Here is a 16673-nt window from a genome sequence, read left to right as displayed (position 1 = left end):
ATTGGAAATGAAAAATTTGTGGCCTACAAAGAGGTCTTTTATTCTTCTCTCCGTGTTAGTTGATACAAGTTCGAGTTTATCTTCTATTGCTCGACCTGTTGCCACACATTGTTGTCTACACTTGCGTCGTGCGGCGGATCCAATTTTCATTCTTTATGGCAATGGCCGTACACATGCATATGCACGAGATGAGGCGGACCTGGTTGTGCGTGTGGGCGATCTCGAGCTTGAGTTGCAGTCGTTGCGGGTGGTGCCAAGTCAAGCTTTTGACCTCATTCTTAGTATGAATTGGTTGCAGCACAATCATGCCAAGTGTGACTTTGAGGTTTCTCCCCCTTGTCTCATACTTCCTTATGTTTCATCCATTCCTCTCACTTCCGTACCTCTTCGTCCCTTTACTTCTACCTCTGCTTCTATTACTTTTGTTTCCCCACTATTTCCTCCTATGTTTCCATCTTGTTTTGCTCTTCCCTTTTCCGATCCCTCCGAAGATCTTTGTGTTGCAGCTGTTGATCGGCTCATGAAGGAGTATTTTGATCTCTTTGAATTTGACCTATCTTCTGGGGCCAAGATTGCCACACGTCATCTGATTCCAACCAGGGATGCTCGTCCAATCAAGGTTCCTGTTCGTCGTCGATCACCCAAGGAGATCAAAATTTTACGTGCAAACGTCATGGAAATGTTGGAGAAGGGTGTTATTCAAAAGTCGCAGAGTCCTTGGGCATGTGAACCTCATCTTGTGACGAAGCCTGATGGGAGTATTCGTTTTTGCATTGACTATCGTCCGTTAAATGAAGTGACGATCCCGGATGTGTACCCTCTTCCTCACACGGCTGATCTCTTAGATCGTCTAGGGCGAAGTCATTGGTTCACCAAGCTTAATCTTGCTTTTGGGTACTGGCAAGTATTGATGGCCGAAGAAGATATTCCTAAGACTGCTTTTCGTACACCATTTGGTTTGTACGAGTTCTTAGTTATGCCGTTTGGTTTGAACAATGCTCTAGCAACTTTCCAGCGGATGATGGACGAGGTTCTTTGTGATATGCCAGAGGTGACTACTGACTTCATTGATGATGTCTTGATTCACTCGGAGGGGACGTGGGAGGAGCACATTCGTGATGTGTGTAAAGTGTTGGATTGGCTACAGGACGTTGTTTTAAAGCTGAAGTGGTCGAAGTGCGTGTTTGGATCCAAGGACACAACTTATCTTGGGTACCGTATTTCTCGTGAAGGTTTGCAAGTTGATCCTGACAAACTTATAGCCATTTTAAAGTTCCCTACTCCGAAGTGTGTGAATGATGTGTAGTGCTTCTTGGGCAAGGTGCAGTATCTTGGTCGTTTTGTGGATCATCTTTCTAATCGCATTGCACCATTGCGAGCGTTGCTAAAGTCATCAACGTCATTTTTCATCTGGTCTTCAGATTGTGAGCAAGCGTTTGTGAATCTCAAAGAGCTATTAACAACTCTTCCGGTTTTGGACTACACTCGACCTTTTATTTTGCACGTAGATGCTTCTAATATTGGTCTCGGAGGTGTGTTGATGCAAGAAAGCCTGAGTGTGCCTGGTCAACGTCATCCCATTGCATATATAAGCTGTACGTTACAACCAGCAGAAGTGAACTACTCCACGACAGAGAAGGAATGTTTAGTGGCAGTTTGGGGTTTCGAGAAACTTCATGCATATCTACATGGTTCTCGGATGTTACTTGAAGGTGACCATGCTGCCGTTACTTCATTATTGAAGCGGAAGAACCTGGTTGGTCGTACTGCTCGGTGGGCTTTGAAGTTTTAGATATATAATTTTGATGTTGTTCATCGCCCAGGGAGTTCTATGGTTGATGCTGATGCCCTTTATTGAGCTCCTCTTCCTTCTCTGCTCTCTTCTCATGTTTCTGATAAGCCTATTGTTCCAGCATCTGTGGATTTTCTAGACGAGGATTCTGTGCCATCGGCGGTTGCTGTACTTGATGTTCAGTGTCCACAAGGTGCAGAGCAAGATCTACCTTCTCTTGATGAAGTTCGTGAGGCTCAAAAGATTGAGCCGTGGATTCGAAGGCTTTGAGATGCATTTGAGAATCCTGCATCACTTGCTGATAACTTGCTTTTTCGGCATTTACATTCTCAATATCATCTTGAAGATGGCCTCCTTTATTTTGTGGGGACAGATCTTGATGATCCTTTATGGCTGGTGGTGCCTTCTATTTTTATTCCACGGTTTTTCCATGCCTACCATGATTCTCCTATTCTAGATGGGCATATGGGACATCGTCGTGTGACCAAGAAGCTGCGCAGGTCTTTCTATTGGCCGGAGATGCGACGTGATGTTATCCGGTATGTGTGTAGCTGCGTTTGGTGCCAAGCTCGTAATACTCCCCCTTGTGCTGCAGAAGGATGGTTGGAATCAATTGCAATTTCCCATCCGTTTGAGTTGGTGGTGTTTGATCTTATGGGACCTTTTCCACGGTCGACTGCTGACAATGAGTATGTTATTATTGCTTCTGACTACTTGACTCGTTGGGTGGAAGTTGGTGCTCTTGCTAGCGCCTCTGCAACTGATGTTGAATACTTCCTCCTCAATCGAGTGGTGTTCCAGCATTCTTGTCCAGAGCGGATTCTTTTGGATAATGGTCCTGCATTTATGGCTAAGATATTTCATGTTTTGATGTCTCGGTTGGGGATACGCCACACTTTTACGAGTGCTTATCATCCACAATCAAAGGGTCTGGTGGAACGGCTCATTCAGACATTCAAAGGGATGATTGCGAAGTATGTGAACTTTCAGAATTCGAATTGGGATGGTTATTTGCCGTCTCTTCGGTATGCCTATGTCACAGGGGTGCAGAGTTCTGTTGGTGCTTCACTATATAAACTTTTATATGGTCATGATCCAATATTACCAGTTTACCTTTGCGATTGCCACGAGCTCCTGAAGTTAGGTCATGGGATCAATATTTGACGAGCATTCTTCCACTTGTCCGAGCAGAGTCTGCCGAACACTTAGGCCGCATACAAATGGGACAACAACGGTGCTACAACTCCTATCATCGTCCACCTGCAAAGTATAAAGTGGATGATTTGGTATTAGTCCGTTTTCCCCATCTTACGGTATGTGGTTTATCTAAGGGGCTCCTTGCGCAGTGGAAAGGACCATATTGGGTGTTGCGGCAAGTTGGACCGCAAGTTTATGAGGTTTAGCATGACGTTCAACAGGCCGATCCTCCGGAGATTGTGCATGTGTAACGGTTGAAACACTTCATACAAAGGGATCAAGAGTAGTTAATACTGTCTACAGATCCGCCGATGCCTCCTTCTAACATTCCTCCAAATCCCGGCCCATCTACAAAAGAACCCTAATAGCCTTCCATTATTCCGAGAGGAGGGGATGATGTGAGGGCTAAGTGTACGGCTACGATGCTGTATACTAATATTAGCGTAGTGGGATTTTGGTAGCCGTCAGATTGATTTCAATCCGGACCACTTGCTCCTATATATAAGCTAGGTTTTTGGGTTAATTGATATGCACATTTTCATATTCCCTTTCCATATTTCATGCACTCACAATACCAAATTATTAAATTTTATTTTATTAATATGGATAATGTTTATAACAAGTTTGAGGTAAAATACTATATGTAACTTATAAACTATGTTTAATTTAAAAAGATTGTATACAAACTTTAACTATTTTTTATCTTTTAATTTTTATGTATGTTACTTTTGAATTTATCATTATAAAAAGTTTCAAACTTCAAGAAAAGTTTAGGCAGAGAAGACTATCAAAACTTTCTTACATTATTCAAGTTAAATTTTTTAAGTTAACACAAAACAAACAGTTTTTAGACAGAGTACATCTTCTCTACAGAAACTAGAAAGAAAGAGTAAGAAATAAAAAGAGGAAAAAAAACAAAGAGTGCTTGCTTGCTTGCTTTTAGCTAACCAGCTCAGTCCCTCTCAGGCTTGTAAAAGAGTGAAGGCGATCTCTCACGAGAATGCCCACGAAAAAGCCCAGAGAATAGCATAGAAGGCTGCTCGCAGAGGGTGGAATGCAAACTTAGCAGCAGCAGTGCTACCAAGATTTGCAAGAAAAAAAATCCCCGGAGCAACAGCATCTAGCTACAAAAACTGGTACACTTGGATGGAACCACCAAGCCTGAAGAGCTAGAAAAAGAAGAAGAAGCTCGCACGCCCCCTAAAAAACAAACCAAAAGGAGAGGAACTGACCAGCGTCATGGTGTCTTGAGGCCGACCGTGGCCAGATTATTCCTTAGCCGCCTCCAAACCGGTGCTTAAAAGGTGACCGTCTTGAGAAAATCCCGAAGGGCTCGCACCAGTTCCTCAGGTGCCAGATGAAACTCCTCTTCCATCTGTGCATAAAAAAATAACCAAAAGCTTTGGATCGATACGAGGAAAACAAAACGAGAAGGTACCTGTGCGGTGAAAGTGAAGTCGTGAACAGTGTCCGAGAAGGACAGCGCGCTGGCGTTGATCACCAGCAAGTTTAGCTTCTCCAGCTCTCCCAGGCACTTGACCAAGAGGCCCTTGCGCTTCTCGCAGTGAACTCTCACCAGGACGTTCTTCCCCATGTAGCGGGCTTCGATCTCCGGAGGACAAAAGTCGTCGTCCGACACGCTCCCGTATTTGTCCTCCTGCTTACTGCCGCCGTGCATTGGAACAGACTTCTTGCAGTAGGCAACGGACTGGACGCCTTTCCTGGAGACGTGCTCCTCAAGAGACTTCAGCCTTTCTTGCAGTTGCTTGACATACTTGATCGCGTCGCCAAGAACCGAGGCCTTGTCCATCTAGAGGAAACATATTCCATCACGTCAAAAAAGCACGATCCATTTTAAAACACAGAGCAAGTGATAGCGTACCTTTTTCAATCCCGGAACAATGGCGGAGAGTGCGATGAAACGTTGACTGAGCTTCTCTCTCCGCTTCCGTTCGGCCATGATGTGATCCAGCGTGTGCCCGGATGTCTTTCCCTGTGGGGACGACATCTTGGCGGCACTTGGAGCTTCCTGCTTGATCGCCATGGGACTGGAGAGCTTCTCCACGGATGCCGCCGAGGACAGCGTGTCCATGACTCGGTTGTAGTCCAGGAAAGAGTTCTCCTGAACCACTGAGCCTGGCGAGCCGCCGACCTCGACCTGGATCGTGGGAGTCTGTGGTGCCACCGTCTCGTAGCCCTCGTCTTGTAGCATTGGGAGATAAGATCCCAGACCTGGAAACTTCTTGTGCTGATACTGGAACCGGCCGCCAGTCTTCATGTTCTTCGAGTCTTGCAAATAGAGAGGACCGCCGTGTGAGAAGCCTTGGTACTGTTGCTGCTGTTCCCAAGCATTCGACTTTGGCATCTTGGCTGGTCGCTCGTAGCAAAGGTAGTCGTCCACAGTGATATCGGACCTCTGGCGAACACCCAGCTGGGCTCGAGCGAGAGACTCCCCAACTTTGTACTCGATTCCTCCAACCTCGTTGTTGCCACCACCACTTTGCCATCCCATGAGAGCGGCCAGATGCTCCGAGGCTGGAGCCGAGAGAGTCACAAGGTTAGGATCTTCCATGCCCTGCAGTAAAACAAAGAGATCCGTGAGCAAGGAAGAGAAAACGAAAGAACTCCAGACCATTTCCGAGAGCCACTGCACTGGGCAAGTGGCTGGCGAGCGTAGAACCTCCATCCGGTGCCAGCGCCCTTTCTTCTCCAATCTGGCGATCGAGCAACACAAGCACAGCCACGCTTCACGAATCAATAGAATCGAGAAAACGAAAGGAAGAGAAAGACAAGGGAAAAAGTCCAAGCTACAGTGGCGAGGGAGGACTAGTGCTCTTCGCCGTCAAGCGAGGACGAGAGAGGAGCGAATCAGTGCCTCGACACCCTACCTCTTGCGAAGCGGAGCTCCAAATTTCCGGGAAATCGCCTCGTCGTGAGCTGCAAAACACCGCATTTCAGTGCCATTGCACGGATTCCAAGCGGCGATCGATCGGCATCCATCGATCGCTCGAAATCTTGGGGTAGAATCACAACGCACCTCTCACGGACGCGCTCGTCGCCGCCTTCCTTTGCCCCGGCGGGTAACGAACAGGGGTTCCTTTTAAGTGGGCTTAGGCCCCCAAAAGCACAGTGTCCTTGCGCAGCTCACGTTTACACTGCAAGGACTGGTGACAGGTGTCATCCATCGGCCCAGTGGCAAAAGCATAACATATACCCACTACCGTTGATTGGCCGCATGCCCAACTAGTTAAGCTACCAATGCATTCACATGGACAAATTGGAGATTCTAGAATATTTTACAGATCCCCAGAGTGGGCGATCATATCCAAAATCTCCATTTGATTACTCCAAACAAAAGAACACTGGGCGCAAACTTTGGATCGATCAAAGAAAAAACTCCGGCGTTTGTTATTTTAGTCGCGGCTCTTCTCGTACTTGCAACGTGACAAAACACCACTTGCGAAAAGATTCCATGGCATATTCTATCGCATCCCAGGAGATTCCTTTGTCTTGAATGGCTGGTAAAGCTGAGGTTTCATGTGTAGGCACTCCCGCAAAGGCTACGTAGATATCATCCCCTTTTGTGTGGAAAAAATATCACATGCTTCATGGCCAAGGAGACGAGCCACGTAACTTCGTGGTGGTAAAGGTAAAAATCTCACTAAATGGGAAAAGCATTTTTATCTTTATCTTTCCAGAAGGAATCTTTTCAATCATATATATGATCATTCCTCCCATTGCGCCACGTCACGCGAGCTGATCTGGCGAGCACTTAACTAACAAAGCCAATGTTGACTATGGAAGTTAACAAGAAAACGCGTCAAGCACGATGGAACATTCCACCGTCCGTTAGGGCAAAACAATGTGGGCTATGAGTCAGCATCGTGACGTGGATGCCGCGTGGCAGACTTGTCCAGCTCAAGCTCTCCCACCACTCGGCCATCCTCGAGCCTGATCCAAGTTCTCGGTTTCTCGCCGGAGTTCTCGGACAGTTCTATCACTCTCGCGCCTCTCGTCCAGCTTCCATAGCCTCCATAGCCACTGTGCCGAGCAAAACACAGCCAGAGGCCGCCACTGCCGCTGGGCAGCACCAATCCAGGCCGTGGTTATGCCCGACCACCACTGCCTGTGTGATAAGATTCATAGAACTGTTAGAGTCGATCGAGAAGTTTTGTAGCGAGTGATCACTTACCTTTGCCGATGGTCTCTTCGCGAGAATGCCCATGATTCCCCACTCGGCCGACTGGCTCGCGACGTTTTCCTCGTTGAGGGATCCGATGCATGGAGCCGCTATGGGCGAGCTTGGCTTTGGAGCCACGGATTCGTAGGCCTTGCTTGGAATGTGCCAGAAGACGAGCTCTTGCGTCCTTGACAAAGTTCCAAAGCGTTATTCTACCAGGAAAGTTGGAAGACTTGGATCGAGCATGAAAGCTTAACTGGTTGTCGGGGTTGAGAGCTGCCGAAACATCTCGGAACCAAGATGCTTGTTTCGCGGAGATGACTTGGGGGTAAGAACCGCCACCCGAGTCCATCAAGTAGAGAAGTGCTGCTGTGGATCCCGGTTTCCTGTGTGACGCAATTGGAAGAGCAAAGTTGGAGACGCTGGGCCAGAGCGATGGCGGGCCTTGCACGGAAACGGAAAATGCACTCTTGAGATCTTCTTCCATGAGTTCTGCACGACTCGTGCCTTGGAAGTAGGCATAATGTCCTGGACAAGAGAAAAAAGAAAGTTTTTCCGATAGTTCAACTTGATGATGATCTAAAGTCTACTTGAGAGATTGCTTTTACCTGGTGATGCTCCAGGAACTCCGGAAGGTCCAAACCACTGTGCCGGCCATTCGAATGGCATGTCATCGTGGTTCCCAAAAACAGCCGCCCATGGAATGCTTCTCTTTGCGGTGGCCTCGGTTGCCTGCTTCCAGTACTTTGTAGCATTCTTCACAGGAAGATTGTTGGCCGTCAAAACATCACCCAAGAAGACCACCAAGTCTGCAAAACAACCCAGCTCTCAATCAAACTAAATGAAAGATAGATCTTGGCGAGTTTTTCCCCAGTGTTTCTCACCTGGCTTTTCAGCATCGAGAATGTAGGACATGACTCGGTCGGATTTTCGGTCCTGCTCCGGCCCCCAATTCTCCCAGGCATTCTCTCCAAAGTGCAAGTCTGCGAAAGCGACGATCTTAAACTTGCCTGTGGCTCCATCAAAGCGCAGCGAACTTTTGGGCGAATCCTGGAATGTGGCACGGAGCAAGAAAGAGATGATGAGCGCGACGGAGATCACCACACCACCCATCTAACAAGGAGCAGCATATACTATGACGCATATACCATTTATCATAAGAAAAGTTAAAATCTGAAGGAGTGTTTCCATGGTATATTCTCTTAGAATAATCACTCCGTACTTGGTCACGTGGTATCCACGTCAGATGATCTGGCAAATCCATTATCCGGCTATGGCTTGCTCAGCGTCAAGAGCGATCCATCCGGTAGCTTGGGCTCGTCCGGAAGTTCCATCTCCATCACCTTCTCGTCACAGGTGACAGATAAAAATCCAGGCGTTTTCTTTTTTATGATCGGTTTTGCAGCCAAGGGGATCATGTCGCGGCAAAGGTTGCTCAGCGCGCTGCAGTGGCGGCGGCTGTTCTAGTCCTGTGCACGAACACGAGCGAGGTAAGAAACACTTCTTTAAAGATCACGCACAAAAGTTTTGAGAATCTGGAGTTCTCGAACAGGCCATGGAGCAGACGACCAATGTTGATCAATCCTTGACGTCCACGATCAGTTCGAGCGAAGAAGAAAAGCCGCCGCCATTTATGATGGCCGGGATGACCGCCAAGAACTTTGATCCCGCCAGGTATGCCGGTCGATGGTTTGAAGTCGCGTCTCTCAAGCGAGGATTTGCCGGACAAGGCCAGGAAGATTGCCATTGCACACAAGTAAGTTCCAAGTTCTCTCATTCTCGCTTTGAAACTCTCTTCTTCTTCATGGGCTTTTCGTCTGGGATCCTGTAACAGGGAGTGTATCGGTTCGACGAGGCCAACCGAGCGCTCCAAGTGGACACATTTTGCGTGCATGGCTCCCCCGACGGATACGTGACGGGGATCAGAGGTAAAGTCCAGTGTACCGCGGACACCAGCCTCAAGCGCGAGGTGGCGGCGCTGCAAATCGAAGGTGGCGTCTCCGAGAGATGCTACCTTCGCTTCCCAACGCTGCCATTCATCCCAAGGGAGCCATACGACGTGATCTCCACGGACTACGACTCGTACGCTCTTGTCTCGGGAGCGAAAGACACGAGCTTCGTCCAGGTTGGTTGCTTTTCTCGAAGCTTTTCGAAGATCTCCTCCATTTTTTCGATGATCCAACTAGATCTACTCGCGGACTCCAAACCCGGGGCGAGAGTTCATCGACAAGTACAAGGCATTCCTTGGAGAGCTGGGATATGACGACGCTGCGATCAAAGACACGCCTCAAGACTGCCAGGAGATGTCCATGGGCGATTTGTCGGCGATGATGGCAGCTCCCGGGATGGAAGCGATGATGAGCAACACTTTCTATCCTCCTCCACTGGGCCTCACCAAAGCGGTGGAGTTCAATCCATTCACGAGCATCTTTGACACCCTGAAGAAGCTTGTCAAGCTCTACTTCTCGTGAATCTGATCAAGACAAAACTTTCTTTTGATCGTGGAAAGTTTTCCAAGTCTTTGATACGCGTCGTTTTCACTTCGTGGACTTTCGGCTATGGCGGAGGTTCCCTCGTTGACGCTCAAGAGTCCTTCGCACATCGCCATGCCGGCTCTTGGGTTCGGCAGTGGAACCCGAAGTGACTCCCAGGAGATCAGCGACGCTGTTGTTTGCGCGATCAAGGTATCTTTTTCCCCCTCTGCTACAATGGAATGCTAGAACTTTGTTCCTCCAGCTTGGATATCGACACTTCGACACGGCCAGTGTCTATGGAACCGAGGCTGCGATTGGAGCCGGCCTCGCACAGGCTATGGATGCCGGCCTCGTTACAAGACCCCAGCTTTTTGTCACTTCCAAGCTCCATAGCGACATGCACGACGACGTTCTTGGAGCTGTGAAATCAAGCCTCAGGTATTCATCTCTTTCTCTCTTTTCAGCTCATTCTAGTTTTTTCTTTCCTGTGTTTCTCCAAAGCAATCTCAAGCTGGACTACTTGGATCTATATCTGATCCATGCTCCACTTAAGATAAGAAGAACGAACTACGCATCCTTTCCAGCCGAGGAAGACTTCTTGCCATTAGATTTAAGAGGCACTTGGCAGGGAATGGAGGAGTGCTTGCAGCAGGGTCTTGCTCGAGCGATTGGAGTGAGTAACTTTAGCGTGAAAAAGCTCCAGGACTTGATGGAGCATGCCAAAGTCATCCCAGCAGTTAACCAGGTAGCCACATCTTTCACTCCTCTATAGCAAAGATCACCATAACATTTGCTTGTGTGTTTCCAAAAGGTTGAGCTTCATCCAGTGTGGCAGCAGCGAAAGCTTCGAGACTTTTGCAGCAGCGTGGGGATCCAAGTCGTGGCATGGTCTCCACTGGGTGGTCTTGGAAAACCATGGGGCTCTCGCAGCGTTTTAGACAATCCAGTCGTTCAAGAGCTCGCATCCAAGTACCAGAAAACTCCAGCTCAGGTGTGTAGCAAAGGAAAAGTTCCTGGAAAAGTGTTTTCATCTTGTTTTCCAGATAATTCTTCGCTGGATCACCACGCGCGGACTCGGTGCCATCGTCAAGAGCTACAACCCCGATCGACTCGCGCAAAACCTCCAGAGCTTCGACTTCTCTCTGAGCGAGCAAGATCTGGCAAAGATCGAAAGCATCGCTCCGCAGGAGAGGCTGGCGAAGTGGGAAATGCTGTGTAACTCCACAACCAGTCCATACAAATCTCCACAAGAGCTATGGGATGGCGAGCTCTAGCTGGAGAACTTTGCTAAGCTCTTCGTGTGCTGGTTATATTGGCAAGAACAACGTAAGGTGCCGCGCTTGTGGGTTCCAATCCAACTGCGCGCCTCGTCGCCACAGCCCCCCGGCGAGGATCCGTGAAGCTGGAGCAAGCTCCCAGCAAGGATTTCCAATCGCTAGCATCGCCGACGAATGGCATGGAGGTGATGAGCTCCTCCGCCTCGACCAAGTATCCCGCTCGTCCCAGCAGATCGATCATGGCGCTGTAGTGCTGCTTGATCGCTGCCAAGCCAAAATCCACGACCATGGACGCGAAGCACGCAACCCCGCGATCGACGTCGCCGGCATGGCTAAGCGCGACGAGGATGGAGCAAAAGGATACCGGGCTCGGCAGGATCTCGTCGCAGGCGATGGCGATCTGGAAGAACTGGATCGCGAGCTCGGGATCGGCGTTTTGGGCGAGTGCCGCGAGGATTGAGTTCGCGGCCAGCGCGTCCCTGTGGAACATCCGGTCGAAGAGGAGCTTGGCTTCGCGGGTGTGGCCGTTTTGAGCGTAGGCGGAGAGGATCGAGCTCCATGCGACGTAGCTCTTGTCAGGCATTGAATCAAACATGGAGCGAGCTTTTTGGAGCTCGCCATTGCGAGAGAGAGCGTGGATCATGGCCGAGGTGGAGACGATGTCGCGGTGAGGCATCGAGTGGAAGATCTCCTGGGCGAAGTCAAGATGCCCAAGTTGGGCATATGCGTGGAGCATCAGAGTATACGATACTATGTCCCATTCTTGCATTTGATCAAACAAATATTTGGCTTGATCAATGTCTTTGGAGTGAACAAACGCAGCGAGGATAGCATTCCAAGAAATCAAGTTTCTCTCTTTCATGGAATCAAATACTTTCTTCGCCATAACAAGATGCTCGTTCTCGGCATATGCTGTTATCATGGCCGTCCACGCGATTACATCGTGACGCTCCATTGCGTAAAATATCCTTTCGGCCTCCTCAATCTTTCCTACTTTTCCGTAGACTCCCAACATTGCGGTGTCTGCAACATTGTTGCGCAATGGCATTTTCTCGTAAAATACCAGAGCATCTTCCAGATGACTACTTTGGGCATATGCCGAAAGCATAACGTTTAGCGATGAAACGTCCCATTCTGCCATTCTATCAAAGAGATCCTTTGCTTGGCTTAACTGGCCGTTCACGGAGAAGGCAGCGATCATAGCATTGCATGAGACAGGGCTCCACTCCGGCATCTTCAGGAATATTCGTAGTGCCTCTTCCGTACGTCCGGCCTTGGCATATGCCGACACAAGGGAAGTCCATCCATAGAGATTCCTCTCCTTCATTCTATCAAAGAGGATCTTTGCCCGAACGCAGTCTCCTGCCTGCGAATATGCATCCAACATGGCAGACCAAGATACCAAATTCCGCTCGGGCATGGAATCAAACACGAGTTGTGCTGCGGGAATATGCCCGCTCTGGGCATATGCCACCACCATGGCCGTCCACGAGAGAAGATTCCTCTCCGGCATGGAATCAAACACGTCTTTGGCTTGGACCACATTTCCGTGCCTGCCGTACGCCGACACCATTGCCGTCCACGTCACCACATTGTGCTCCGGCATGGAATCAAAGAGCCTCTTGGACTCCTCCAGATACCCATTCTGGGCATATGCGCAGAGCATATTCACCCACGAGTACGCGTCCTTGCGCGCGATCCCATCGAACACGTGGCGCGCATGGTCGACGCGGCCGCCGATTCCCAGCGCCCGGATCAACCGGTTGCGGTCATACACGGCGTCCAGCATGGCGGAATATCCCGCCGGGGGCGTTACGCCAGCAGAATATCCCTCACAAGGACGTTTTTTGGAAGGAATATTCCCGGGCGCTAGGTTTTCGTGGTTGTTTTTTTTTTTCCTCTTTCGAGCGAGAAGGGCGGTGTCGTGAGAGGTTCGATCGTCTCTCCTTTTTGGTTTTGTGATCTTGATCCTTGGATCGGAGGCGCGAGAGGCGATGGCGGAGCCGCTGCGCAAGCCGGTGTTTGGCAAGGTAGATCAGCTGCGGCCCGGCACCAACGGCCATACCCTCGTCGTCAAGGTCTTGAGCTCCAAGCTCGTCCTCCAGAAGCCTCGCCCCGATGGTAGCCAGGTCCGCCAAATGCGAATCGCCGAGTGTATCGTCGGGGACGAGACCGGAGTGATCGTTTTCGCCGCAAGAAACGAGCAAGGTAAGACCCTTTTGGATCTCCTCTCTTTCGGATTCTTTGCTTGACTGAGATCTTTTGTGGTTTGGATGGATTTTGGCTGTGATCTTACTGAGAACTTTTTTGCTTGTGTTCTTCTCCAGTGGATCAAGTGAAAGAAGGCACGACGATTATCATCCGCAACGCGAAGATCGACATGTTCAAGGGATCGATGCGCTTGGCGGTGGACAAGTGGGGGAGGATAGAGGTGACGGATCCGGCGGACTTTGTGGTCAAGGAGGACAACAATCTCTCCCTGGTGGAGTACGAGCTGGTAAACGTGGTGGACGAGCACTAGGTAGTGGCTTTGGGTTTTCTTCTACGCTTGCTACACGGTTTCTCAACAATAAGCACAGATCGATCGAGCACAGAAAATCGGGAACCAAAAAAAATGAGGAGGCCTTTTGCTAGAGCATGGTTACGGTGGTGGTGTGGTGGTGGTGGTGGGAGGAAGATATATCTAGAGTGCCAGTGTTATGATTTCCATCATCATAAGTCTTCGATCCTCGGAGTGCTGGAATTTTTTGCAAGCCACGTTTGACACTCCCGGCAGCTGTTATTGGTATCTCGATTTCTCTCTTGGCAACCGTGGTGTGATTTTTCTTCTCTTTGTTTGAATCTTATAAGCTGTGATATCTTCCAGAGACATGGTGCCAGTCCTAGAGAACGTAGCGAAGCGCTCGTACGTACTTGAGCAGCTGGGTCCAGTGATTATTCGCGGCATCTTCTTCCACAGCTCGTACGAGTCTCGCGAAATCTGGAGATCATGGCGATAAACAGGGACTCGCAGAGGAGCTTCAAAGAGCCTGAGAGATCATCGTGGTGGAACTCCATCCCCATGCACAGCTCGAGGAGCACGAAGAAGTCGGTGTATAGCTCGCGTAGTCGTCGAGGGTGGCGGGAACCTCCTCCTGCGAGCTCATCCATCCAGCCATCGCTCGTTCGCCATCGTCGGTGACACTGATGGGAATTGCAGAAGTCAATCTTGCAAGATCCATATCTTTGGATCTACCTTTTTTTTTTTCTCGTGGTATTTTATACAAAGCTCTTCTGCTCTTGTTAAGGTTGATTCTTCCGCTTTGGGCATGAAGGAAAGGAACTCGCTTGTGACGTGCTGCACGTAAAGAATGTTTTGGATCATGTTTTTTCTCTTTGGTGTGGTGTATGTGTATGTTGAACATACATTTTTCAGTCAAAGCGAGATGTTCATTCCAGCAAGATGATCCAATGATAAATAACACAATAATATTATTATGAGAAAGGAAAGAGTAGACATCGCGTGCTGCCAAAGCTGATGTAAGAATCAAGTTGCCCAACAGGCATTCAGAAGCCTTGGAAAATACTCACTGAGATTTTGGGATCTGCTGTCAAAGAAAAGATTTAAGGCTGACTTGAAAATCCTGCACTATGAACCACCATTTCTTTTTGCAGAAGTTGGAACAATGTATGAAACCATTTGGTTGGTACTTCCATTCAAGCATAAAGCTGTGCCTCCTTCGTCGGCTTTAAATTGGTTTTCTTCTTATTCTTCTGGTTCTTGTCCAAGTTTTTTTGCAATTTTTCTATGTGGAAACACCAGAACAGACCCCAAAAACGTGCATTATTATTATGAATTTTCCTCGAGGATCCCAAAGAGCATACAAATGGCTTACCATGTGGTGAAGCTTGTCTCTTTCTGTTGCTTAGCAAAAAGATCACTGCTATTTTGTTTGTGTTTCATTTTCAAAGAAATGAAGTTGTGCGAAATATATCTTTTGCAATCCGTGCAATCAATCATTCTTGTTGATTTTGGAAATAAAAAGAAATAACAATTTTTCATAGAAGTTTTGGCGCCCTTGGGGTTGGGGGTACAGAATAAGAGGAGGTGGAATGTTTAGAAAGATTCATGGATATATGCTTTGATGCTATGGGACGGACTCAAGCAGGGCCAGGAGTCAGCATCCATAGTTTTGTGTGGATACAGGTATCTTCTTCCCCAGGGGGCAGCAGTAGCTCTCAGTTGGTCCAGGTCTTATGAATGGTGGCATTAGTATTGGCATATAAAAAATGAAAAAGAAAGACATAGAAAATTTAGTATATTAAAAAGCTTGAGAACTTCTTGGGAGGTGTGAAGAACCTGGAGGCAGTTAATGATTGAGTTAATGATGATAAATGCCCATTCCATCGATTCATCTCTCCAGACACTGTTGGATTGACATGAGAGATTTGATAATTCAGGACAGTAAATAGTTAGTTCTTTTGTATATAGAAAAGAAGGAAAATGGAGCTAAAATTTCCATGGAAACTTATCATTCAGCAGGAGCTTGGAATTGGTGTTAGCCCTGCAGTCTAGACTACGTAGGTGTTTGCTCTGCCCTCTTGTTCTTTCCTTGCTCAGAGAGAAGCAAGAGCATTAAAGAGTACAGGGAGATTCCTTTGTTGCTGCTGGATTGAATGGAAACAAAGAGGTGAGATATGATATAGGTATGCAAGTTTCTGATGCAGCGAGGTTATATTGCACGGTCTTTGTGTGTTTTTTTTTCTTTTCTAATGCTTATTAACAACACACACAAAAGTTGCAGCACTGAAAGGGAGTCTCTCTTATATTCACCTCTACATGTAAAACATAATGCAGTTATGGCTAGCTAGTGACAAGAATGGTACAAGAGGGTTTCCACCTGGGCTGATTCATGGGGCAGAGTTCCTAGCACTTTTGGATATGAGCATTCAAGTCATGGTATATTTATATTGATAATTGTGACAATGCATGCATTTGTTTTTCTTACCTGCAAGAATGCCACAATTAGGCACTTGAGGCTGACACTAACAGCAGCAGCATGGAGTTACCTGCACTTCACTTCTGCTGGGTATCCAATTCTGTATTCAAGGGGATGAAAGCAACAAGGGCTAGTGGAAGAATAATTGTCTTTGTATTGCAGGCTTGTCTTTTATAGTACTTTTCTTCCTTTTCTTTTTTAACCAGTCAAAAGCTTGTCTTTGCAACAACAAATGGGGCAAAATGCCCTTAATTGGCATTTTGCAGGGGTGGAGGCAGACTGTGATTTAGGACCCTCTTTGTGCATTGGCACATTTGCATTGAAATTACTTGCCTCCTCCTTAAAGCTAAAACCGTACGTTCGGGAGCGCTTTCAGCAGCTCCAGTGGCCGTATATATAGAAGCTCTGTGCAGTGTGCGAAGATGGTAACAGCTTTTTGATTGATGGATTTGTTGACATTTTCTTTTTTCGTTTTCTTTTTTATTGTTGGGAGATTTTGAGTTTTTTTCTTCAGAAAATTCCCTTTCTTTTGCTGCGGAAGACAAATTAACAGTTTCCATTTTCAACAACCAGCAGCAGCTAGAGAAGACAAGGGTACATTTCTTCCTTGCATGACAGTACCAACGTGCAAAATAGGAATATGTACGGCCGTTCTCACTAAAGTATTTGAAACTGGCAGAAGATTTGGCACAAAATAATGTAAGCTAGCTCTCTCTCTCTCTCTCTCTCTCTCTCTCTCTTGTGTGTGTGTGACTGATATGCATTGGTGGGAAT

The 16673-nt window shown here is 47.8% G+C and overlaps 6 protein-coding genes across 6 annotated transcripts; 3 read left to right on the top strand and 3 right to left on the bottom strand.

Annotated features, from left to right (window-relative positions):
- Positions 1 to 3771: 3771 nt before the first annotated feature.
- On the bottom strand, positions 3772 to 6226 carry LOC9656084. The gene is made up of 7 exons (XM_002987960.2): positions 6211 to 6226; positions 6027 to 6098; positions 5878 to 5926; positions 5622 to 5703; positions 4872 to 5564; positions 4428 to 4799; positions 3772 to 4364 (listed from the first exon to the last, which is right to left on the bottom strand). The coding sequence occupies exons 1-7, from the start codon at positions 6224 to 6226 to the stop codon at positions 4287 to 4289; spliced, it is 1362 nt and encodes a 453-aa protein (XP_002988006.2). The 3' UTR covers positions 3772 to 4286.
- Positions 6227 to 6761: 535 nt separating this feature from the next.
- Positions 6762 to 8291, bottom strand: LOC9657481 (probable inactive purple acid phosphatase 16). The gene is given in 6 exon segments (XM_002987959.2): positions 6762 to 7068; positions 7071 to 7115; positions 7182 to 7356; positions 7427 to 7697; positions 7778 to 7978; positions 8054 to 8291. Coding segments are annotated over 6 exon segments (1131 nt in total). The 5' UTR covers positions 8283 to 8291; the 3' UTR covers positions 6762 to 6858.
- Positions 8292 to 8387: 96 nt separating this feature from the next.
- On the top strand, positions 8388 to 9677 carry LOC9657480 (chloroplastic lipocalin). Its single transcript, XM_002988044.2, has 5 exons — positions 8388 to 8525; positions 8575 to 8659; positions 8722 to 8925; positions 9004 to 9294; positions 9356 to 9677. The coding sequence occupies exons 1-5, from the start codon at positions 8416 to 8418 to the stop codon at positions 9638 to 9640; spliced, it is 975 nt and encodes a 324-aa protein (XP_002988090.2). The 5' UTR covers positions 8388 to 8415; the 3' UTR covers positions 9641 to 9677.
- Positions 9678 to 9701: 24 nt separating this feature from the next.
- LOC9657479 (methylecgonone reductase) lies at positions 9702 to 11001 on the top strand. The gene is made up of 5 exons (XM_002988043.2): positions 9702 to 9853; positions 9906 to 10081; positions 10145 to 10388; positions 10455 to 10634; positions 10687 to 11001. Exons 1-5 carry the CDS (start codon positions 9728 to 9730, stop codon positions 10915 to 10917), a joined length of 957 nt encoding a protein of 318 aa, XP_002988089.2. The 5' UTR covers positions 9702 to 9727; the 3' UTR covers positions 10918 to 11001.
- Positions 10931 to 12709, bottom strand: LOC112341560 (pentatricopeptide repeat-containing protein At4g02750-like). Its single transcript, XM_024661867.1, has one exon. It carries the CDS (start codon positions 12707 to 12709, stop codon positions 10931 to 10933), a length of 1779 nt encoding a protein of 592 aa, XP_024517635.1.
- An 80-nt stretch (positions 12710 to 12789) lies between these two features.
- Positions 12790 to 13789, top strand: LOC9657478 (uncharacterized protein At4g28440). The gene is made up of 2 exons (XM_024661853.1): positions 12790 to 13128; positions 13248 to 13789. Exons 1-2 carry the CDS (start codon positions 12915 to 12917, stop codon positions 13439 to 13441), a joined length of 408 nt encoding a protein of 135 aa, XP_024517621.1. The 5' UTR covers positions 12790 to 12914; the 3' UTR covers positions 13442 to 13789.
- The last annotated feature ends 2884 nt before the right edge of the window (positions 13790 to 16673 follow it).

This window comes from Selaginella moellendorffii, unplaced genomic scaffold (assembly GCF_000143415.4).
Source record: "Selaginella moellendorffii unplaced genomic scaffold, v1.0 SELMOscaffold_86, whole genome shotgun sequence".
Classification (NCBI taxonomy): Eukaryota; Viridiplantae; Streptophyta; class Lycopodiopsida; order Selaginellales; family Selaginellaceae; genus Selaginella; species Selaginella moellendorffii.
This window is presented reverse-complemented; position numbering and strand designations above follow the sequence as displayed.

Excerpts from the sequence above, each read along its gene's own strand:
- LOC9656084 (XM_002987960.2), bottom strand. Across the intron at positions 5,927-6,026 it reads GACGAGCGCGTCCGTGAGAG|CTCACGACGAGGCGATTTCC; the intron begins GTGCGTTGTGAT and ends GGTGTTTTGCAG. Across the intron at positions 4,365-4,427 it reads ACTTCACTTTCACCGCACAG|ATGGAAGAGGAGTTTCATCT; the intron begins GTACCTTCTCGT and ends TTTTATGCACAG.
- LOC9657480 (XM_002988044.2), top strand. The coding sequence starts at position 8,416 with ATGATCTGGCAAATCCATTATCCGGCTATGGCTTGCTCAGCGTCAAGA. Across the intron at positions 8,526-8,574 it reads CCATCACCTTCTCGTCACAG|CCAAGGGGATCATGTCGCGG; the intron begins GTGACAGATAAA and ends TCGGTTTTGCAG. Across the intron at positions 8,926-9,003 it reads AAGATTGCCATTGCACACAA|GGAGTGTATCGGTTCGACGA; the intron begins GTAAGTTCCAAG and ends ATCCTGTAACAG.
- LOC9657479 (XM_002988043.2), top strand. The coding sequence starts at position 9,728 with ATGGCGGAGGTTCCCTCGTTGACGCTCAAGAGTCCTTCGCACATCGCC. Across the intron at positions 10,389-10,454 it reads TCATCCCAGCAGTTAACCAG|GTTGAGCTTCATCCAGTGTG; the intron begins GTAGCCACATCT and ends TGTTTCCAAAAG. Across the intron at positions 10,635-10,686 it reads ACCAGAAAACTCCAGCTCAG|ATAATTCTTCGCTGGATCAC; the intron begins GTGTGTAGCAAA and ends CTTGTTTTCCAG.
- LOC112341560 (XM_024661867.1), bottom strand. The coding sequence starts at position 12,709 with ATGCTGGACGCCGTGTATGACCGCAACCGGTTGATCCGGGCGCTGGGA.
- LOC9657478 (XM_024661853.1), top strand. The coding sequence starts at position 12,915 with ATGGCGGAGCCGCTGCGCAAGCCGGTGTTTGGCAAGGTAGATCAGCTG. Across the intron at positions 13,129-13,247 it reads CGCCGCAAGAAACGAGCAAG|TGGATCAAGTGAAAGAAGGC; the intron begins GTAAGACCCTTT and ends GTTCTTCTCCAG.